Here is a 25,275-nt window from a genome sequence, read left to right as displayed (position 1 = left end):
GGCACATGAAAAGGGCAGAGGACTGTAAAACACACATGATATGAAAATGGGGGTGGGATACCTGGAGTTAAACTCTGTGGGGAGGCAAAGGGAAGGAGTCAGCTAACCAAAACCGAGGAGATATGGAAACCTACTGCTTTGTAAGCCACTTATAAAATATATATTTTTTAAGAAAAATCAGGAAGTTAAGCACAGATACCCCTACATGGGTGGACAGTGTGTTCTCAGAAGAAAACCTGAATTAATAAATGAAAATCTCATTGCCCGGTGTGGAATTGCCCCACCCCCTAAGTCTTTGACACAGGAGGCTCTAGAAGCTACCAAAACAACACAGCTCTTGCCACTGCTCTTAGTTGGTTAGCACTAGATAGTAAAATCCACTCTTTGGTTGCAGGACATGGAGAAATCAAGCTGGAACTTCCCCGGACACTTCCTCCCTGCTGACTGGCGTTCATAGTGCTGGAAAGAACTGTGTGGGCTACTGTGGTACAAAAGACATCAGCAGCCTCATCCAGTGGTGCAATCCACATGCTAATACCAACCTCTTAAATAAGATGTGGCTACTCACTGGTGCGCTCCTGGCCCAAGTATTCCTGGGTAACCAATTGGTTTTGAGATCTGTTTCACAGGAAGGAACTCACACCTCTTCACACCTAGTCAGAAGCCCATGGCTGGGGAAGTCATAAGGCCCTAAGGGGAAGCCACAACTGTTGTTTTGCTTAACGGACATGATACCAAACTGACTTCTAAATATTTTATGTTTATAACTCACACGTAAATCCTACACTCAAGCTCTTCTTTTTGCAGTAGACAACAGCCACTGCAAAGATTTAGAACTGGCCAAGATGCAGAGAATGAAGTACCGTTGAGAGTTCATCCCTAAATAAGTTATTTACATTACCTCCCCAGCCCAGCTAAAGCAGCTAGGGAGACATCACCCAAGAGGCCTTGGAATATAAGAACTGGGGGCGAGGGAGGAATTTGATGATGTGCTGTCCTCTGGACATGGCAGGACCATAGCACTCGTGAACTCACAGCGATTGGGATTACCTGCAGAAGACCTACACAAGATCAAGCCAATAGACAATTAGCCATGAATGATAGAGGAGCATGAGGCTCTAGGCCGTGCTGAATAGCTGCTGGTAACCAATGGCAGCTTGGAGCAGGAGCCCGGGTTTTTTTGAGGAGTGTGTCTGTTGGTACGTAGCCCATACTCTGGTGGATGGAGCCATTCTTATGCAAGTGCAGGCAGCACTAACTGAACTCAGTGGATTGAGGGGGAGATGAACTTGGAGAGCCAGTGGGAGAAAATTGAGGGGGAGATGAACTTGGAGAGCCAGTGGGAGAAAGAAGGGGAATTTGGATTAGATATGATCAAGATACACTGTGTACATGTATGAAATTGTCAAATAAAAATATCCTCAAAGAAAAAAACGGGAAATACGAAAATAATTTTCCCACTGAACTAAACACAAGCACAATTCTTAACTGAAAAAAAATTCATACAATACAATTTGATCATGTTTTCCCTTCCTCTGACTCCTCACAGATCCTTCCCATCTCCCTACTCCCCTGTGGGAGCCCGTTCTCGGGTTCCTCGTGGCTTTCCCCAGCAGGTCCACATAGAGGATGATTAGACCACGGGCCTGAGTGCAGGTGTCTGAGATGGTCTGCACTTGCCTGTGCTGGAGGAGGAAGTCTTTTGCTCCACCCGTTGGGGTCTCTATAAAAACCCTGGGGCAGAGACAGTCGGGGCCCGTTGGAATAGGTTCCAGGCCCTCTCGAGGCTATCCTTTATTTTCTATCTGTTTATCTCTGCAAGATTCTCCGCAATAAATCCTTCTATCTAATATTTCCTGCTGCTCGCACTCAAGAAAACTCTGGGGAACTGTGGGGGTGGTTGGGTAAACGCCCCACACTCCCCCAACTTTATCCTTCTTCCTAACAAAAAATAAAAAAAGACACAAAAACCCCACAAAAAATACAAAAATGAAAATCTAAACAAACAGGCAAAAGACCAGTAAGATGGGAAAAAATCCAAAATGAAACAAAAAGTCCAGGAAAATATGTTGGGCTTATTCTGTGTTTGGGTTGGCTGACCACTCCTGAGCATGGGCCCTGCCCTAGAGTGTGGTTGATAACCACAGTGACACTCCAGTGGGGAGAACTTATCTCTACTGTTCCAGCGGGTACCAACTGCAGACAGCGTCTTGGCTAGAGGCAGGATCCCATGTCCATTTCCCCCTCTCAGTGCTGGGATCCCATGTGGCTTGAACCTGCGCAGGTCTTACACAGGCACAACTCCTAACTTTAATCTAACATTTACTCTGTATATCATTGCCATCCGTTTCTCTGTCTGAAGGAAAACTCCAAGAACACCATTTGTCTTAATATGCATTTATATATTCGGAAGTATCTGTGTCTCTGTCTCTTTCTCAATATGCATGCAATTCCTTAAAGTTTTCAGTGTAGAGATTAAACCAACCATAGGTGATTAAAGCATTTCAAGAGAGTGACAGAGAGATATTTAAGAGTTCCATTCAGGAATTAAAATTTTGAATGTGAAGGCAATCTGTCTACATCTGTCACCCCAATCACTGCACCGGCTGGCTAAGGTGGACCCTTCTTTACGATTCTTGCACATCCCTCCAGAATTTGTATACTTGTCAAAAAGGACACCCTTCTGGAATAGAAAAGAACTGTCCTTTGGTCATGAGTATACATGTAACTGTAGTTCTCTGGTAGGAATCTCCAAATAAGTTCTGAAGGAACAATAAATTTGAAAATACTTGGTGAGACTCAAATTCTATCAAGACAACCATAATAGTGGACATAAAACACATGCACCATACCTGGAGGCAAATAATCAAACACTGCTTCTAGAAAACTAAGTGCTGGGGATATAGCTCAGTCAGGAAAGTGTTTTGCCACACAAGCATGAGGAAGAGAGTTCAATCCCCAGGACCTATATAAAACACCAAGCATAGCCCAGCAGCAGTGGCCCATGCCTTTAATCCCAGCACTCAGGAGGCAGAGCCAGGTGGGTCTCTGTGAGTTCAAGGCCCGCCTGGTCTACAGAGCAAGATCCAGGACAGGCACCAACGCTACACAGAGAAACAGGCACCAAAGCTACACAGAGAAACCCTGTCTCGAAAAACCAATAAATAAATAAATAAATAAATAAATAAATAAATAAATAAATAAATAAATAGAGGGAGGGAGGGAGGAAGGAAGGAAGGAAGGAAGGAAGGAAGGAAGGAAGGAAGGAAGGAAGGAGAAAGAAAGAAAGGTAGAAGGCTCCTGGGGAGCAACTGAGGCTTACCTCCAGCCTCCATATGCATGAACATATACGTGCACATGCCACACTTAGCATGCAAACATGCATGCACACACACACACACACACACACACACACACACACACACACACACACGAAGAAAACTTCAGGGAGACATGACAGGGTCTTGTATTAGGTGATAGGTTCTAATGTCAAAAATCCAGAGCACTGGGCAGAGGTTAAAAAGAACAGACATTTTGGCTTAGTTTTAAATCTTTCTCATAACTGGGGTTATCTAAGCGTGGGAAAATTTTCCTTTCTGAATAATTATTACAAATATGAATAGAGAAAGTAAATGGCTACTAATCGCCAGGTGAGGTGGTGGTTCATGCCTGTAGTCCCAGCACTTGGTGGGCTAAAGCAAGCTTCTTGTGAGAGGCCATCCTGGGCTACACAGTGAGCTCCAGGCCAGCCTAGACTACAACATGAAACCCTGTCTCAAAAGCAAAACAAAACACAGCTGTAAACTTGATGTTCACTTTAAATAAGATGTTTAATGGAGTACACTGAAGGTCCATTTCACCTACAAGATTCTTTCCCGCTAGAATCAGACTTAACAAATACAATTATTTCCACCAAAATTTACATCAACATTCCTCAATATATGAAGGCAGCAACATCATCATAAAAGTTAAACAATTTATCAACAAATACTAGAGAACATCTTTTCCATGTTAGGGACTGATGATACACAGTCCATTTTTATAGTTTACTTATTAGCCACGAGATTAACTGACAATAGGATTAGTCTCCCTTTTGAAATTCATAGACCAGAAACACCAACATAGTTGCTTCAAATGTCTGGTCTATCCTCCTCCTGAGGCCTCGGTTTCCTGGGAGGTTTGTGCTTCTGCACTTTTCCTCAGAGACTCCCGCTCTCACCTTTCTGGGCTCAGCTTTTCTTCTCCCAAAGCCTTCTGTTGTGCTTAGTAGGCCAGTCCAAAGGTCTGAGCCATGGCCTCGGAAGAGATTATCGCCACCAGAAAATGGAAGATCCCCTCAGCCGCTATGGAGGTGCGGCACATCAACATGGGTCAGTTTCTATGGAAACCACGGCAAAGCAAACTGATGGTGGTGTAAAAGGGTAATGTCACCAATTGGGAGCAAGCAAACCACCACCACCTGGATAACATTATACAAAAACCACTCAAATTACCACCAGCCTGAGCCGTGGAGTCTACAGCCAGGAAACGAGGTCTGGGGGAGGCCACAAAGATTCAGATAGCCAGCCAGGCAATGGTGAGATCCACAGCCAGATGGTCCTCCGGACACCACCAAGGAGACCCTGACCTCCCTGTCAGCCTCCATTGGTCCATAATCACCTTAAACACAGCCCTTGCTGTGGTAAGGTAAGGAGGACATTAACAGGCAGGATGAGGTGGGAGGTGCCACCAGCTCTGACCTGAGTAACAAGTGGGAGCAGAAGTGGGTACTGGCCGGGCGGTGGTGGCGGCGCACGCCTTTAATCCCAGCACTTGGGAGGCAGAGCCAGGCGGATCTCTGTGAGTTCGAGGCCAGCTTGGGCTACCAAGTGAGTTCCAGGAAAGGCGCAAAGCTACACAGAGAAACCCTGTCTCAAAAAACCAAAAAAAAAAAAAAAAAAAAAAAAAAGAAGTGGGTACTGACCAAAACCCTAGAGAAAGACTTCTTTGTCTCTGCATTGTCCTCAAGCAATGAAGAAGATGAGCCAGGGCGGCCAAGAACACACTCAAAACTCACCTCCTGATTAGTCCTAGTACCAGCTGGGAAAACAACTCCCTCCTGAAGTTTACCTGACCTTGATCTGTCCAACGGTTAGAATAGTGCTCCACTGCTGAGTTCACTGCATAAATATTCATTTAATAGCTGATATATACATCCTGTATTCTAGAAAAAAAGAAAAATGGCTAATCTAATAGAGGGAAAAGGATATAGACAAAAAGTGGTAAATAGAATTGTACTAAGAAAGACTTTATTAGTGAAGAGAGGATAAAAATGGATAAGAACAAGAATCGGGGAATAAGAGGAGGAAAATCCATTTGCAAAAACACAGAGGCGAGAACAAAACTTGGTTATGCAAAAAGTAATATGCCCAGATGTCTGGATCAGTGTCTTTCATGCAGTGTTTCCAATGACAGCACCTAAGGTGATTCTTAGTATGTGAATGAGCATAGCTATTCAATTGAATGTATTTATGTTACTAGGTAATAGAAAGCTGAGCAAATTAGCACATCCAATCCATTTCACCTATAATCACTGTTTAGAATATATCAGTTGTCCATGCATTCAGTCATGCAATCAAATTCCAAAAACGTATATTCATTATATACTTGCCAATGACTGAGCACAGTGTGGTGGTCTGAAAACACAACAGAGATTAACATCAGAAACTTTATAAATTCATGAGGAAGAGCCATAACAGAAAAGCTGAGTAACACAGAAAAGAGTGGACAAGATGAAACCAGGGTGTAAAATATACTTAATCTCTGGAGTTCTCTGGAGATTGTTAAAGTACTTTTAGTTAGTAAATGACTTCGTGGTAGAATGGATTGCACAGGGAAACAAGTGAGAAAGCACTTCATTGGAGTATCAGCTCGGCGGCAATTCAGTCTGTGGTTCTCAGCGATATAAGTATTATCAAATGGAGGCTAACAGCCATGAGCCTTGTCCTTCTTTCCTTTAGCATTATCAATATAATCCCACACATCGCTTTAAAAAGATCAACTATCAGAGGGGCCAAAGTCATGCTAACTTTTCCAAATTTACTCGTTTCTCCAAAGACTATCCAAAGGAAACTTGGGCTGAATGTCGATGTCTAAACCTCTGATTAAGGTTTAGTAATAAAAAGACACTCCCGGGCCAGGGAAATGGCTCAGTGTGTAAAGATGCATGCTGCCGGGTCTGACAGCCTCAGTTTGATCCCTGGGGCTCACCCACATGGTAAAAGGACAAGGACTGACTCCTTCAAGTTGTCCTCTGACCTCTACATGTACATCATCTCACACACACACACACACACACACACACACACACACACACACACACACCAGATGGAGAGAGAGAGAGTACATAAACAAAAATGTTACAATTTTTTTTTAAATGAAACTCCCTTTGGCAAATGAAAATTAATTTACTTCTCATGCTGAGGTCAAGGTCTGGCATTCTTCTTTCTAAGGCCTTCACCTGATTTAAACTAAATTAATAACATAAATAAAATAGCTTAAAATTTTTGTTAAAACTTCAACTATAATTATTATGATGCACTTAATCTTAATTATGTAAAATTACTAGAATTGGTAGTGAAGATGGCCTGAGTGACAAGATACTGAGTGAAATACAGTGTACACACACACACACACACACACACACACACACACACACACACACTCACACACGGTTGGGAGGGGAGCTAGATCTACTAAACTTTCTATATATTCCATCTGGCCATTACTTGATCCATTTCCTTTAGAAAAGATGAAGTTGAGTCAGTTTTTGTCTCCTTTGGGGATAAATTTTTTTCAGTTTGTAGCTCTAACAGGCCTTACACTTGGCAGCAAACTTCCTGCTTCATTACCCCAAACTTGGGGATCACAGATATGGACTGTCGTGCCTGGCACTTGAGTCACATTTAAATCAGGAATAACCCAGAAGAAACTGTACTACCCCTTCACGATTTCTCTTCAGTGTTAAAGGTGTTCCCAATTCCAGAGCTGAAGACAAGGAAGGAAATCGAGTGTTGATTTCCTAAAGCGTCTGAACAAAGGATGACTCATGAGTCATTTCTTATACTTTGTTAAAAATGCCGTTTGGGGAAAACATAGTGGAATCATAAATTAGACTTAAAGTAAACTTTTCATATAAAATGAAATTAGCAAATACCAATTTTCTTATTCTCAGTTTAACTGTGACTAGAAATAGTGCCGTTTAATTAACATCTACTCATGAATCATCCTCAGCCTTGTCTCCGACTATGCGGTTTAGGGCTAAGTACATGATCTATGCCTCAACTTGTCTTTTTGACTAACTGTTAGAGAAGCCAGGGGTTGGGAACGTAGTTCAATGGTGGAGTATTTCTCTAGCATCCAGCTTCTTCAACTGTGGGTAATGACCCCATGTTGGACTGAATGCACTGGATATGAAAAGTTTATCAACAGTAAACGGCTTCTAAACACACAAGAATCAAAATTTAGCACAAAATCTAATGCCGAATGAATGGAAAGATTGATTTCCTGTCATCACTCCTCTATGCTGCAACGCACAACTTAGCTGTAGCTTTGGCTCTTAGTACTCATGTCCTCACACAAAATACCTTGGCCCAGAGTTGAGACTACTGCACATTATAAATTTCAGTGGTTTAGTGTACAAAATTTACAGAAACATAGTAGTTTAATCACAGAAAAGAAAGGTAATATTTTCATACTGTCATTCTACAGCATAAGTATCAAATTAGTGTGGCATTGGATTGGATTATATTAGAATATTTGATTTTTAAGAATGCTTTTTGCGCTGATAACCTGAGCTTCAAGAACAAACTGTTAAATAAATTTTGGCTTGGGATTAAGCCAGAATTTCAAACCATTTCTGAAGTGGCCTTGAACATATTTCTGCCATTGTGTATAACACATTTGGGTGAAGTTGCATATTCAGAATTAATTAATAAAACCAAACTGATCTGAGAACACGGGAGATGCTCTGTATTCTGCAGCATCAAATATTTAACCACTATTTAATTCCTTATGTCAAACTAAACAAGCACATCTTCTTTCCTTCCATGCAAATTTGTTTTCATCTTTAATGAATGGTAACATTATACATATATACCAAAAATTGTTCTATGACAAATTTATGAATTGTTATGAGGAAATATTTGACCTTTTAAGACAGGAAACAATTCTACTGAGTACACTGCAGAAGGCAGTGGACTGAGGTGTAATGAGTACTGCCCTTAGCCTCAATGCTTGATTTCTATACCTGGGGTCACATTCAAATTCCTCGGGAAAGAAAGGATAGTAACTGGAAAAGTTTAAAAAGCCATGCTCTGTAACACCAGTATTCTGATAATGTCCATAGCCATATACTGCCGCCTAATTCTTATCCTTCTACCCATAAATTAGTATACCTCTCAACCCTCACCAGAGAAACTTCTTCTTACAGTACATGGCAATTAATATAGAGACCCACCACAAATCAATGTGCAGAGAATAAGAGACTGTGGAGTCCTCAGCTCTATGTAAACTAGGCTGGCTTCAAACTTCCTCCAGCTCTCCTCCCCCTGCCCCTGTCCCTAGGATTGCCACTGGGGCCGCATACACTATGTGTTCTTTCAAGACCAGAGGGGCAAAAACAGAGCAAGAGTCAGAAAAGTGAAGAGGGCTGGAAATGAAGGAAGAAGGAAGAAGGGGAAGATAGAAAGAGAAGGAGGGAGGGAAGGAAGGAGGGAGGGAGGGAGTTGGTTAAGACTATTTCTTCCCTCAAGAGACTAACTCATTTACATTGGAAAACGAATAGCAGGCCTCTCTTCTATGCTAATATTAGTATTTCCAAACAAAACAACTGAAATTCTTGTGAACCATATCTAGAATGTCTAAAAACACAGGCAAAATTATAATTTATATATAGAAAGAGGAAAGACATTTTCTTCAGCTAACAATTTTAACCAAATTATTGGGGGCGCTGGTGGAAAGTTTCCTTCTTTCGACAAAATTCTAAGTAGTCACTATTATTCATGTTTAAAAAAACAATTCTAGCATTCCCCAGGATGCAAGGTTAAGGTCTCTGATTTTCACAAGGAATGGGCATTCCAGGGGCGAAAGCACTTCTCTAAGCTTCTTTCTTTCCCAGTGTCAATTGAGGGCTCCCTAGTTGAGTAGGAACCCATGATAGGAAAGACGGCTAAGGAATTATCATTTACCTACCTAAAAAGTCGCCACCTGGAGTTCAGAGTCTTAAGGCAGGTATTTTTCTCTACAACAGAGGCAGTTTAGTTCAAAAACTTGCAACTGCTCTTTTTCTAACAATGGAACATTTGAAAGGCATTGCACTAGGTTTTGAATTAGTCCTGCCCTGTAATTTTCTTCATTAGCATGCCATTCAACTATGCCCAATACTTGAGCCTTAGGGACCTACAAATTTAAAATGTTTAAAATATCTATCTTGAAATTTATTTAAATCTAGTAAGTTGCAAGCCTCATAAAATAAGCATCACGTGGTAGTGGTAATATCATTTTATGCTATGATATTATAATGTACCAATTGACAGGCATGGGCAATACACAGAATGCTTCCTGGAAAAAGAAGAACAGAAGGAAGAAACAAAAAAATCGTGAGAGTTGTTTTTAACTTTCTCAAAATACAAGTTACAGGCTCTTTCCAAAAACTTTTTTAAAAGGCTTTGCGTGTTAGTTTAGTGGATACTTGGGAAATATATGCACAACTGATAGCAGGTTAATGTGTATATATATACTACAGTTCTTTACTTCCTGTATATTTGATTTCAAGAATCTGATCTCTCTCCTGCAAAAGAAAGGGTACACTATTGTCGACTGGTCACCCAGATTTCCATGTCATACCCCTAGAGTCTAAAGAAAGAAGGAACACAGAGTAGTAAGTACACGCCAGTGTACTACCACAGGAGAGTGGATGTTTACTAAGAGAAAATTGATTATAATCTTTCTGGGCCAGCTCCCAAGAAGTCTGTATGTGGATGAGTTGGATGACCTTCTATGACCTCACCTAGATAGATGATTCTAATATTTTGCTTTCAATTTGATGGTCATAAAAACAGAAGCAAATAAAAGCTGATTTTTATCCAGTAGACACAAAGCATTCTGTGATATGGTCAAGGAGTCTTAATAACAAATGAGTGAGTATAAAAGACAAATTGCTTTCAATCAGTGATGCTTCTACCTACATAACACTGCTTTAGTCTACCAAGAGCAGTACAATTACCAAAAAAAATCTTACATTCAAAAATACTATGTGAAAAGGAGCAACCATGGTTTGAAGAGAAAAACCTATCCACCAGAATAAATGGATTCAGATGCTTATTAGCTCCCAGGGAGAATGCATTAATTTTTTCTGAGTTGAATCACTGTATTGAGCTTAGCTAGAAATATGTTGAGGACAGGGGAAATTATCTACTTATGCAATTATTTGGTGGAAACTTAAGAAAAATACTAATTATTTCAGCATTTAGCATTTTTGTCATATAGTTGGCCAAAGGCCAACATACAGAATAGCCCCTATGTAGGAAATTCTAGCACAGGCTAATACAACTCTTATCCAATTTAGCAGTGATATAAATAATGAAGCAAAAGCAAACTGTGTGCAAAACCTGAACTAAACCTCCGCCAAATACTTGGGAATCCTGTAAGCTTTAGAAAAGCAAAGGAAAGAGCCAGGGAGAGTGGGCAGGATGAGACTAAGCTAGGGTAGCTAGGCTTTTTTAAGTACTTAATGGATGCAGCTCAAGTTTTTCTAAGGCATAATTATTTATACAAAATGTCCCAGCCAGGTTGTTCCTGAGGTGAAGGGAATCTAGATAAGCCTGGATAGGATTTATCATATAGTAAAAGAATGCTTTAGTATTTCCCCTGCAATTCCAAAACAACTGAGAGAAATAGTTGGGGCAGAAAACCTGCAAGTCTTTCAGCTTATCATCATAGCTGCCTTTGACCTTAATCAGAACTGACCTTACCACGCCTCTGCTGCATGTTCAACTCCAGAAAAAACTGAAATAGTATATTGTACTTAGGGTCTAATTCCCACACCCTTCCAAGGAAATGGCAAGAAAACAGGGCAAAAGTTCAACTGAAATACTAAATTATTACCATTTTTAGAATAACTATTCAAGAAGATATGACTGGAAAGTAGACCAAAAATGTATCTGAACATCTGTTGAAGACACTGAATCCTGTGAGAGTTTATATCAGCAGAGATGGCCCAAAAGTATGTCAGCCTATGAAAATCTCATGTATTCTCCTTATTTACAGACCACATAACTTAGTCCTCTAAAAGGACATCCCCATAGTTTCTCCTTCTGAACCACATAAAGGTGTGAGAGACATTTGTTCCAGGTTCTTTCTTGTCCTTGAGAACTAAGGTACATAATATACTCCAGTGACTGGCATAAATGCTTTCTTAATGAACGTGTGAATTAGAGCATGAAAGGAAAAAAATCCACAGCACAAATCATAGACCGTGAATTGGCAAAACCTGGCCTAGCTAAATCTATTCAAAATGTCCACTCTTTAAGAAGGTTCTTTATTCTAGTCTTTCAGTTTTTATATGGTTTCACAGATATCCACATGCTATCAAGTTAGGTATATGTAGAAGTAGAGAGCCAAGGCTCTATAAACGCTAAAATCTAGACTGCAACAATTTTGTTTATATGGACTCCCAAAGAATGGCATTAATCTCCTTATCTTCTTTGAATTTCGTTCACAAGAGTCCAAGTCAGCCTACAGATCTTAGGGTTACAGAAACATCTGTTTACTGATCTACCAACCTGCAGCCTTTGGTGGACTCCAGTAACATTAGGAATAAAACTGGCCAAGTATAAACAATTCAACTGAAAGAAACATTACATTAGTGGCACTTTCTTAGGACTAAAATAATCCATCTCCCAAAAATAATTTCAAGTGTCAAACACATGCATACACAAGTATTTATGTATTTATTTTGATTTCCAGGGCTTGGGATCAAGTCCAGGCCCTTACACATACTAGGGAAGCACTGCCAGCAAACTATTATTTTCTAAAGAGCCAATTTTTTTAATTGGTTTGGCAAGTAAGGGTAGTGGCAATTGTCCAGCCATTCATGCTTTATGTAAGAGCTGTGACTTTCCTGTTTATGCTCTTACAAAAGCAATTCAGATCTGGCCAGTAAAAATAAAAGAACTCTCTTCATGGTCAATACATACTTTATAGGAAACTTAAATCAGTAAGGATAATTATTTATTATTGTTGTTATTACTTGAGAAAGGGTCCCATTGTATAGCCCTAGCTGATATGTTACTCGCTATCTAGCTTAGGCTAGCCTTTCCTTTTACCACACTAGAGAAAAACTAGACAATATGTATCTATCTCTTCTTGTTTGTGTACTCTATTCCTTATCCCTTCCAAGCAGGTTATTGCTTTCAGCGTAGCACTGAAACTACGATGTCCAAGATCACTAATAATTTCCTGCTTTTAAATTCAATCAATGGCATTTTATAAATTTTCCTAATTCCTGTATGGCACTACCAAACAATGCTTAAGCTCCCTGAACACCTGCCTCTATCCTAGCTTCCATTCTAGACCTCGCTCATCTTCCTTAATGAATGTCCCTCTTTTTTCTGTTCCCTTCACTGCCTCCTATGTGTAAATTTTCAGCAAGGGTCTAGCCTCATCTCATTTTGTAATTCCTTCCTCTTAGTTCCATCATTCCAATAGTTTCAAATAACACCATGTGAATGACTCCAACGTTTTTAACTTTCTAGCCACCATCTTGGCCCAACTCTAACCATGCATTTCTGAATACTGACCACAAATGTCCAATTGGTAGCCTATTGCATTTGAACTACAACATGCCCTCTACTGATGCATCAGCAAATATTTAGAATCCTACTCCATTCTAATTATATTCTGTGTAGTAAGAAGTAGAGAAAGTAAATAAATTATTATTCATGCCTCTGCTGCATTTTATAATAGTTCTAAAGTAGGACCCTACCAACTACTCCTAACACTCAACAGGACATCAATAGAAAAAAATCTAAGAAATAAATATACTGACCTAGCCTCAAAATCTGTTCTCTTAGATACAGAAATCTTCCGTCTATGGTTTGAAACAGTTATGACAGAAGGAATTTCTACAGCTTGAGGAAATTTTTAGAAAAACACATTTAAAGTTATCATATATATAATACACCACCTGCCTTTTCTTTTTTATCATATGCTTTCACATAAAATGACTCACACATACAAGCCATTCATGGTGGTGCATACACTGTAATCTGAGCACCTTCAATTATCATTGGTTCAAGGTCACCATCAGTCTCAGTTACCTAGGAAGGGGGGGGGGCACCTTCAGTTGACTCTGTCATAGAACAAAAACAAACAAAAAAACCCCTAGCATTCCAAATTCAAATATTTTGAAGAAATCTTGTGACATCAAATGTTAGTCCCTGTTGATGGAGAGATGGCTCAGTGGTTAAGAGTGCATTTTGCAGCCGGGTGGTGGCGGCAGCAGTGCATGTCTTTAGTCCTAGCACTAGGGAGGCAGAAGCAGGCGGATCTCTGTAAGTTCGAAGCCAGCCTTGTCTACAGAGTGAGTTCTAGGACAAGCTCCAAAGCTACACAGAGAAACTCTGTCTCGAAAAACCAAGTGCTTTTTGCTCTTACAGAGGACCCATTTTGGTTTCCAGCACCCAACGACTCACAACCATGTGTAACCCCAGTTCCAGAGGATCTAATGTCCTCTTCTGGTCTCTGTGGGCCCTGCATGCATGTGCTACACAGACATACATGCAGGCAAAACACACACATACACATAAAATAAAAAGAAATAAATAAATAAAATAGTGATCCTTTCTTCAAGTGTGGATCAGTTCCAGTTACTTCACATATTAAGAGATCATCTAAGAACTTTTACTTCTAATTGTTTTCAGACTAATCCATGTTTGAAGAATCCAAGGAGGCCAATTTTGCTTATTTCTCATGAATCTCTTAGGTTGTGCTTTTACATGATATAGTATCTCATTTTTGCCAATAGTTGCTCTTTAGATATTTTCTCTATACTGTAAGTAGTATGGTCATGAACGATTTTGCTTTAATTAATCTTAAAGCAAAACTCTTAAGACATCATGCCCAACCAAGGGAAACATCAACCTCTGTAAATGAATGATTTTCCAAATGCATTATATATAGATTTGTAGTAAATCTACTTGAACATCTAGGCATAATTTATTTAGGCAAGCTTGTGTTACTTCTGGTTTTCACAAAAAGTAGAAACACTGACTTTAAAGTAGATGCACGCTATGTGGCTGGCAGGGCACGCCTTTCACCTGGAGTCTCTGGCATTGGGATAATGTTAGGATCCCTTGGGGTATGAAGTTTGATGTTCACATTTTTCTGGTAGCATCACATTAAATTCTCAATGTGATACACAATCTTCTCTTAAACTCCCCACATAATATAAACATATAACAGTATAATGTACTATCTAACAATAAATATAAACTCGCCATATAATATAATCATATAACAGTGTAATAAAATATAAAACAGTAAAAAATGAATATTAACAGTATTTACAAAAAATACTAAATAAAATCCATTTTTCAATTTCAGCTTCAGAATTAGATCAAATTCCTTATCTGTCTAGATAATAACTAGATATTTTATTACAGTTGTTTCATATTCTTTTCATATATGTCTTTCAACAACCTTTTAAAAATAATGACCCATAAATTCCAAAGTATTTGGCCTTATTCTGGGTCTTGTCACGCTGTTTACTTACTCCCTTTAAAACTTAGCAAGTGTTAATGATTCCGTAAACTCACACCAGCAGCAGCAACTCTCCTCCCCAGCCACCAGAAACTTGCTTCCCTCATAATTGCTTAGAAATTTTCATTTGAATCTCTTTACTCTTCATTTTTCAGTAGACACTCACTAGGAAAGCTTCATGACAACTACCTGTTTTAGAAAATTCAAAAATTTTAGTTAACACAAATAGGCCAGTTATATATAAGTTTCTGAAATAATGAGATCAGATTCAGTAGTTTTCAGTAATGAATTCCTTATAACACTTAGAGAAGCTGTCTTCCATGGTACCCTTCATTTTACATTACCCATATTCAGGCTGTGAGGATAACCGTCAGAGAAAGGTGTAGTGGCCTACTGATGTCAAATAAACAATAATATAAAATCCATTCTAAAATCAATTTGTTTTATCTTGTTGTTGTTATGATAGTTTACACAAGGTGATTTTATTAAATTGACCTAAAAAATGTATTTTTTATTCTAACTGATGAAGATCAGTCTTGAGAGATCATTACTTTGTTTTCCTGCTCTGAAGAATTCTAAGTTCTCTACTTGACATAAGAGACCCTTAGAATTATTTGTCCCTGATACTGTTGTAAGCCAATTAGTTATGAAATATTTTCATGATTCTTCCAAGATTAGCAGAAAGGAAATATTGTAGTGACTTATAAGTTCAGAAACATAGTGAGTAATATTAAATATCAAATCTGTAGGTAGATTAGCATATAGGTTAAATCCACTGGCTTCAGATCAGACAAATCTAGGAAGTGGTTTCCTAGTTCTGTGGCCTTGCTAGTTGTTTTTGCCTGATTTTGCTTCTTAAGGTTGAGGGCCAGGCATCATGGTGCATTCCATTAATCCTAGCATATGAAAGACAGAGGCAGATGGATCTCTGTGAATTCAAGGCCAGCTCTGTTTTATAGTGAATTCCAGGACAGTTAGAGATACACAGTGACCTCAAATAAAAAGGTGGATACTAGACTCTGGTGTGGGACAGGACTGTCATCTCTGCAATAAGGGTGCTAAAGATAGAAAAAGTCAAATTATAGGCCCGTAGTAAGCCACATTGTGAAACCCTATCTCAAAAAAGAAAAAGAGATTTTAATACTGGTTTCACTTAGTTGTTACAGAATTAAATGACAAGTTGCATGTAAAGTTGTTGCTGCTATGGCAGGTATATTTAAGAAGTCCATGAAAGGCAGCAAGACAGCTCTTAAAATTAGTTTCTAGACTTTTTTTTAGTGCTGGGGATCGAACCCAATATTTCACCCATACAGGTCAGCATCCCACCACCGAGCTGGACCATGACTCTTTTTTCATAGTACTCTCAACTAAAGCTGACTAACTGCACTAGAAATTAAAGCAAGGTAGTTTACCATTCTTTTGAACAACAAATAACTACCTACCCACGTCTTCCTTCTAAATCAACTTTCAAATGTTATACCGGAGACAATGGTTTCCCAAGCCATACAACTCGATTAAATACAAACTGTTGCAATTTTAACAATAAGAAACATGTCACACTTGAGATGAAGCAACCGGGTGAGAAGTGATGGTGAAATGAACAGGCCAACTCGTCTCATGTAGTAGTTGTTACCTGAGGTGAATATTGTCTGGCGCTTCAAAAGCGACGTTTAATTAGTCTTGACTCACTGTTGGAAATCTCCCAAGCATAAATGTTTGGCTCCAGCCCAATTCTGTGATAGGTTCTTATTTCCAGAAAAGCTAAACCAAAGAATATAATTCAAAGACGAGAATCCAAAGCCAGAGTTTATAAATCATAGCAGTACTGCTTTCCAATTTAGTCACAGACCCATAAAAACCTACCTTTCTTTTTTTACCATGCTAGTATGTACAGCCACAAAATACATGTTTTTGTGCTGGTTCCTGTGTTTGGGAGTTGGGTGGGTGTGTTTTGTTTTCTTTAGTTTTCTTTTATCCTTTTTCCTTTTCTTTTCTTTTTTCTTGTCACGGGGTCTGACCATGGAGGCTAGTCTGTGGCCTCAAACTTACTATACTTGTACCTCAAACTTCCAGAGTGCTATGATTATCAGTTTGCACAGCCATGCTAAGCAAAAAGATAGTTTTAAAAATGAGAATCAAAGTCATAGGAGTTCAATGTGCAGCACAAGCCCCTACGAAAAGGGGTAAAGACTATTTAAAAGTAAAACCCTGGTAAGGCCTATGTGTGTATGCAGGCATGCATATTAAGTTGTAAAAGAAAATGCAACTGCTGGCCTCCCTCTTAGTCACCTGTCTCCTTCCCACCTCATTCTCCAGGACGGGTGGTAGATGAGAACACATTTACCTAGTAAGATGACCTTCTAAGTATTTTTTATTGTATGTGCACAAGGGCATGTATATGATATGTATATGATATGTCTGTATAAATGCAGGCACCTCACAGTGAGTGTTTGGAGGACAACTATCGGGAGTTGGTTTTCTCCTTCCACCTGTGTGGGAGGAAATGCTACGAATGAAACTCAGGTCGCCAGCACAGACTGCATTACCACTTTTACCCACTGAGATAGCCACACTCCCCACTTAAATGGTTGGTTTGTTTTTTGAGACAGGATTTATCCTGTGTAGCCCTGGATTTCACTCTGTAGACGAGGCTGGCCTCGAAGGTAATTATACTTCTAATCATAAATCAAAATGTCTATGTAGTATCTACACTTGGAGGATATATAGATAGCCATGCTGAGAGCCCTGAAGGCAACGTCCTGTATTCATTCGAATCCCAGCTCTGCCATTTCTAGCTTTCTGGTCTTGATCAATATATAACTAATATTTCTTTTGAATCTCAGTGAGAGTCTTTTCAAACACATAAATGGGTCTAATTATAGCACTTCACAGTTACTTTAAGAGTTAAATTAAATGTGATAATGTATGGAAAGCACTAGGCACAGTGCCTGGTATGTGTGATGCATAAAGAACACATGCCAGTTTTTACTATTACTGTAGCCAAATCTTCAACAGCCGTGCTAACAAAAAAAGGTAGTACAAGGACAACAAAAGTCCAACAGTGCTGAACACTTTAAATACACAGAATCTGAATTTGCTGGGTATTTTTAAACATTTATTTGAATTTGTATTATGTTCTCCAAGTCTGACCCTTTAAACATCCATCCATGCATTGGGCTAGGAAATAATTCCTTTGTTTAAACCTCTTCTGGGCTGGCCAAGTGTTAAATGTCACCTTTGTCTCCCATACTAACAAAATCAGTCGTCATAAAAGAGCTGACCTTTTTGTCTAAAAGTATGCTTGTTTCGTCTTGGTCTAGATTGGAGGAAGCAATTAAGTTGTAATTTTAAAAGGTCTCTAGGTAGGTAGCAAGGTAGAATTGAAGGCCAACAGATTGTCAAATGTCACTCACAGATCCCCTCTAAGCTATTTACTTTTACCAATAAAACACAGTATGACATTAACCCTTGACAATTTTGTTAAAGCAAAACGTATTCTATAAAGACACATAGTTGTCAGCAGCTGTGGTTGCCTGCACAAGATCAAGCCAAACAACATTCTAACACGGACGAGAGAGGAGCTCATGAGCCCCCTCCCCCTACCTGAGGAGCTACTGACAGTTGGTGGCTGCCAGCAGAGGGGGAGTCAATTTCCTTTAAAGGTGTGGTCGCCAGTAGGTTTACCATGTTGCAATGGGTGGCCCACACCGAATACCCATTCACATAAAAGCAATGCAAACTGTACTTGACAGGTCATATGTATATAAAAGAGGACAAGAAGTTGGGAGGGGTTGGGAGTGAGATCTAGAAGGAACTAAGGGATGGAATGGGAGGAAACTAATATGATCAAGATACATTGCAGGCATATATGAACTTCTTGAAAAATATGTATTTTAAAGATACATAGTTAATTGTGCAATACATATTTTAGAAAAAGACACCTGAGGCCGGGCAGTGGTGGCACACGCCTTTAATCCCAGCACTCAGGAGGCAGAGGCAGGCAGATCTCGGTGAGTTCGAGGCCAGCCTGGTCTCCAAAGCGAGTTCCAGGAAAGGCACAAAGCTACACAGAGAAACCCTGTCTCAAAAAACCAAAAAAAAAAAAAAAAAAAAAAACCACCTGAGACTAGCCACAAAGAATTAGAACACTCAGCCTGACTGTGTCTAGACTTTAACATAGGCCACGCTAAGAGGAGGATTGACCTTAAGGTTATTATTCTTCCTCAACAGAATAACAAGTCTTTATGCTAAAGATAAATTCACGTTATCCTTTTCATCTGTGAGGTCATGACTCTTACTTAACTTTCATAATACATTCTGCCATAGAATAACTGTGAGACTTTCGAATGCACAAGGGCCACGACCATTGCTACGTTTCCTGTCTACAGCCAGACAACCCTGAATGCATCCACTCTCATCTGATCTCAGAAGCTAAGCAGCATGGGACCTGATTAGTACTTGGACAGAAAATATTTATGCTACATTTTAAGCTGGGCCAAATGATTCCCACAGCTTTACTACTGTTACAGGGATATCAGCTTTCAAGTCCTAGGTACCAGATTGAAGGTACTAATCTTCATTCAGCCTTTGCATTTGAACTTGAAAGTCACGATTCTTCACTGCTTGGAGTTTCCTAAAAGTATTCCTATTCATTTGATGGGTTCTGATTTTGACCTTCTAATTAGTTTATGAATAACTTGAAATAAATACCACTCCAACAGAGCTTGACAGCACCAAAGCATATTTCAAGTCAACGTTCAATTTATACATACAAAGGTAGAAGAGCAAGATAAAATTACTTAAGAACCACATGACAAAGATCAGTGGCTTGGGGCTCTACATACCTATTGTAAATGAAGAAAAATGACTAGTGAGTCGTGATTTGGTGATCAGGAGTGTTCACTTGCTTTTATTAATTGTAAGTACCACCATAAAACTAGCTTCATTTTAGTAGCTATACGAGAAACAGAGAGAGTAATCATTGCATACGCCATCCCCTAATGAAATCCTCAGAAACCAACTACATACCATAACCTTCAAGTGTCTGCACCAACACACACAGAATGCATAGAAGACATAAAATGCAATCCAAGTAAGGATCCTGGAGAAAGGGTTAAGTGGAAAATTCTCCTAAGCCAACTAAACCTTTCTATCATCATTCTAACAATTTCAACAAGAGGTCAATGTTGTTTTTTGTTAAAAGTTTAACTGAAATTTATTGTTATGTTGACAAAGGGTTCAATCTACCATTTTCTTCTAAATATAAATTTAAGAGGCATTGCGATCTAAATTGCTATACTACATACAGTATATGAAGTATATATGTACTTTACATATATACATATGCTACTACATGACATCATAGCAATAATGGGCAGGCACAATTCTAAACAAATGAGGGAGTACAAAGCCAGATGTGGTGGCACAAACCTACAGTAGTCCTGGCACTTGGGCAGCTGAGGTAGGAGGATCACGAGTTTGAGTCCTACCTGGGCTATGAGATGAGTCCCTGTCTCAAAAAAAAAATTAAGAACAGATGTTAAGCTCAATTAGGAAGTGTTAAGAAATAAAATATGAACATGCGGAATTCCCTTTCTGTTGACAACTGGAAACTACATCCTTGCTAGATGGTTCCACCAAGAAAAACAAAATTAAGGCCTGAATTGTCACAGCTTCACCTAAAAAACATCAGGTTAGGCTTTCCCAAATGTACCTGTGTCTTCTCTACTTCCCTAGCCTTAAATGAATAAGCCACATACCCCACTTACTTACATTCCCTTATAGACACAGCATCCCTCCTCTAACCTAGCTCCCCATTTTGCTATTCCCACATATGGACATGCCCAGGCAGTTCTTCTCAACCTGTAGGACTTACTCATTCTCCTAACATCTAAGGTCATGTTAAAATTTATGTCTTCATGCCTACTAACTGCTTTGAATTATTGCCAGCATGTATTTTTCTACACACGAGTTTAAATATAAGCAGCTTTCACTGCATTAAAACTCTGTGGCTTAGTAGCTGTGTGACACTGGAGAAGTTGCTTAACTCTCCATATCTGCATTTCCATCTCTGAAAGAAACATAATGATGAAATTATTATCAAGAAAATGAAAGGTAGTGCCTAAGACAACTTAAGATTCCCATCAGCTATCCTTTTTGTAGTTACAATCAAGAGTCCACTGCAGCCAGGTGGTAGTGGCACACATCTTTAATCTCAGCACTTGGGAGGCAGAGGAAGGCGGAGCTCTGAGTTCGAGGTCAGCCTGATCTACAGAGTGAGTTCCAGGACAGCCAGGGGTACACAGAGAAACCCTGTTCCAAAAACAAAGAAACAAAAAAAGAATCCACTGCAAAGTCTAGCACATTTGATTTTATTTCTAACCTTGAGAAGCAAGTGCTACTCCTGTGTATTGGGGCAGAGATGAGTACACATTTTACAATTTGTTTTTTCAATAAAGCTGAGAAATACAGGAAGTCTTGGGCTATAACATTGCTCATTATTGTTGTTCTAGATCACTAGCAGAACAATTAACCACATAATATTGCTGATTTTTATAATATTCAGGAAAAACATGAAAACAGGTTCAAATGTATCTTTTCAAATACAAAAACAGGCTGGAGAGCTGGCTCCGTGGCCAAAAGCACTTGTTGCTCTTGCAGAGGACCTGGGTTCAGTTCCCAGCACCCACATGGTGGCTGAAAAAATATTTGTAACTCCAGTTCCATGGGATCCAACATCCTCTTGTGGTCTCCATGAGCATCAGGCATGAACATAGTATACACATATGCAGGCAAAACATCAATACATGTTGTCAATCCAAAATCAAGAAACTTAAATACTCATCAGACACATAACTTACAGAAATGTATCTTTTCAATTTTTTTTAGACTCCATCAGATCATTTGCCTCCAAATTCATCAATCATTTGTTAGAAGGACAATGATTTTGCTATCTTAAAGGAAAATTTTGGTACGGTAAACTGAAATTTCCTTTCTCAAATAAATAGCCACCACCCCATTCACGTAAAGTAGTTCTCCTTAAAGATACTCTCTTTGTACAATTTTAGAATTATTTTAAAAATTGCAAGATTATAATGAAGCAATCATTTATTTTGGCACTATGAAGTAGAAAATTTTGACATTTTCATAAAAATGGAATTAGTGCAACAGTGGACAAATTCTTTTTTTTTGTTGTTTGTTTGTTTTTTTTGAGACAGGGTTTCTCTGTGTAGCTTTGCGCCTTTCCTGGGACTCACTTGGTAGCCCAGGCTGGTCTCAAACTCACAGAGATCCGCCTGGCTCTGCCTCCCAAGTGCTGGGATTAAAGGCGTGCGCCGCCGCCGCCGCCGCCGCCGCCGCCGCCGCCGCCGCCGCCGCCGCCGCCGCCGCCGCCGCCACCACCACCACCACCACCACCACCCGGCCAACAGTGGACAAATTCTTACTTATCTTTATCCACAAAAAAAAAAAACAGTAGAAACTAAACACAAATACCATAAATATCTGTCGTGTAAAGAATCTAATAAAAGTCTGAATCCCTTCTAGGACACTTAGAAATTTAAGTCTTAACAAAGAAAGAGGGGGTGTAACTCTATTACTTGATGAAATTCTTAAAACAGTTTCTCCTTGAGTTTACTTCTGGAAGAAAAAGAAAGCAAAAAACAAACAGCAGTGTTGAAACTGCATGCCATCAAACTCAAAAAAAAAAAAACCCCTGCATTCTTGAGAGGTTCAAAATAAGGGTTAAAGCATTAGCTGGGTTTTGAAAATGCGGTTATTGCAGTAGGTTAACATTCAGTAACCCATGTAACATAACTTTGAAATGTCCGAATGTTACGTATGGAGGCCAAGAGGAAATAATAAACAGTTCTACTTTTTCAAACAAAATGTCCAATAACTCCAGGAGTACGTTTTCTTATATTTTAAAATACAGTCTGTCCACACCCACGCACATTGGCAAGAGACAAAGTCCAAGGTTCGAGGCTCTGGTGACTTCATGTAGCCCTCAGTTCTAGTCCAGATCCTCTTCCATGTAAATATAAACAACCCAGCAACCCAGGATCTCCAGCACTGGGAAGCTAGAGAAGGGGGTTTCTACATTCCAATTCCTGAGCCCAAACATCTGTTCTCCCACGGCTGGCCTTTTTTTTACCTCCTGGGGTGGCAAGAACAGAGGCTCTTTCATTTAGCATGAGTATGCATTCAGCTTTCACCTCAGTTTACCCAATCCTCCTCAGATATGCTAAAAACTGTTATTCTAAGTTAACAACTAGCAAATGAGTCAAGGAAGAAAATCCTATCCTATGAAGAGGCAGCAACTCAGTTGTCACATGTTCTTTCCCCAGTCTTAAAGCAGTAGATTTTAGAAGGAAAATCTTTTGAAGGAAAAGAAAAGGTCAAAATAAGAGCCAATATTGGGGGGGGGGCATGTCTCACACTACATTAAATAAAAACATCCACACACACACATCAAAAAAAGGAAGGAGGAGAAGAGAGAAGAAAGAGAGGAGAGAGAGTGAGAGAGAGTAAAGAAGAAGAAGAAGAAGAAGAAGAAGAAGAAGAAGAAGAAGAAGAAGAAGAAGAAACAAAAACCATTTGTGTCATTGTTCTTGACTTTCTCCTATTTTCTTTTAATGTTCTATGCCCTGCCTACACGCTCTCAAAATAACTCCATTACAGTGGTTTCACAATAATCTCAGGAGTCTTCCACTCCCTTCCCATCAGTACCCCCATCCTTTACAGAAATGCAGTACTTGCCTGAACTCGGTACTTAGAGCATATTTGTTAAATGCCTCACTCTTGGAAGCCTGAAAGCCACTGTTTTTTATTTTACTTGACTTCACCTAACCTTGAAATCCATAAACCAGTTCTCTCCTCTCATCTACCTAAAGGAAACATGGAACTAATGTCTCAAGGCAAACAAAGCTAACTCCACGAAAAAATGAAATCGACGCAACAAAGGAAGAAAGGAAAGAAGGGGGGCGTAGTGGGCGATGCTTGCGTCTTCTAAGGAGAAGCTTCCAGTGTAACTTGTACAATTTAACGGTTCTGGGACAGAGGAGGACTAGTGTGTTGGAAGACAACAAAGGTGGGCTCCCAGTCTCCTTACCGCCGTAGAGCCAGAAGAAGATGCAATGTATACACGGATCACCATCCTGGAAACAAGAGCTTGTGGTCGGTCGCTGGAGTCTTGAAAAGGGCTGAGAAACAGCTGCAGCAACGACTGGAACACAGCAAGGGGCCAAACAGAGGTTGGAAGAAGAGGGTGGGGGAAGGTGGAAGGGAAACTGGCCGGAGCCCCGCCTCCACCAGTGGCTGCTTTCAATGAGCTTCCAGCACTGCAGTCCCAGCCCCAAACCCCGGAAGGCTCAGGCTCATTTGCATCATTTCTAAATTGTTTTTTTAAAACACAGGATCTCGAGCAGCACCGCGAGATCTGTTGAAACAATTCTTTTTGACTATTCCCTCTCCTGGAAGGGGGCGAGGGAGAAGTAAAATAAGGGGCGGGGAGGATGGGATCCCTGAATTGCACTCGGTTAGAATAAAGCACGCTTTCCCATGGACACCAGAAGTTTTACGTGGTACTTCCTGCTCAGAAATGTATGCAAATAACATAGCTGAAAGCCGCTTTGTGTTGAATCCAGACACTGGTTTAATTTTTTTAAACCCATGTTATCGAAGCCTTGTGTATTTTAAGACGCCTGTAATGAAGTGAGTGATTTTTTTTTTTTTTGACCTTAGTTGGTTGCAGGAATTCAGTGTGTTCTGAAATGCTGCGCGACGTGAAGGAGGGCTGGAGAGAAGTTTCAAGTTTCCCTAAACCGGAAAGGGCAGAATAGGTTTTCTTTTTGTCTGGGTTTTGTTAAAATAGGAAACAATCCTTTAGTGGGAATTTGCAGGAGATATAGCCGACAACACTAGAATGAAGGAGGAAATTGCAGAGAAAAATTAATCAACAACTCTAGAAGAAAGGAGAAAATTGAAGAGAAAAAAAATCATCTGAAAATACTTGGAAAGAACTTTGTGCCCTTAGTGTCTCATACCTGTAATCTCTGCACTTGGAAGATGTGACATGACTGCCAAGAACTAGAAGCTAAACTATGCTACAGGGTGAGACTATTCAAAACCAAACCCAAACAAACAAAAGACTTTGTACAAATTGCCACCAGGCGGTGGTGGCGCATGCCTTTAATCCCAGCGCTCGGGAGACGGAGTGAGTTCGAGGCCAGCCTGGTCTACACAGAGAGATCCAGGACAGGCACCAAAACTACACAGGGAAACCCTTTCTCGAAAAACAAAAAACAAAACAAAAATACCAAATTGCCAAGTACAGTAAATTAGCATAAACTAGCCACCATCCTCATTATCAATATCACGGTACTGTTAATTTTACTTCCCAGATCACATGACAAGGAAAATTTGTATAACTATAAGTCAAAATCATAATCATGATTTTGGAAAAATCTATATAGTTTC

General features: G+C 39.7%; 1 protein-coding gene across 1 annotated transcript in view; it reads right to left on the bottom strand.

Moving 5' to 3' along the window:
• Nucleotides 1–24,177, bottom strand: part of Sh3bgrl (SH3 domain binding glutamate rich protein like) — an 84,734-nt gene extending 60,557 nt beyond the window's left edge. Inside the window, exon 1 of the mRNA XM_059250398.1 lies at nucleotides 23,909–24,177. Coding sequence (XP_059106381.1) covers nucleotides 23,909–23,953 — 45 coding nt within the window. The 5' untranslated portion in view covers nucleotides 23,954–24,177. The remainder of the gene's footprint in view (nucleotides 1–23,908) is intronic.
• Nucleotides 24,178–25,275: the final 1,098 nt, after the last annotated feature.

Source organism: Peromyscus eremicus, chromosome X, assembly GCF_949786415.1.
Source record: "Peromyscus eremicus chromosome X, PerEre_H2_v1, whole genome shotgun sequence".
In the NCBI taxonomy this organism is placed as follows: domain Eukaryota; kingdom Metazoa; phylum Chordata; class Mammalia; order Rodentia; family Cricetidae; genus Peromyscus; species Peromyscus eremicus.
This window is presented reverse-complemented; position numbering and strand designations above follow the sequence as displayed.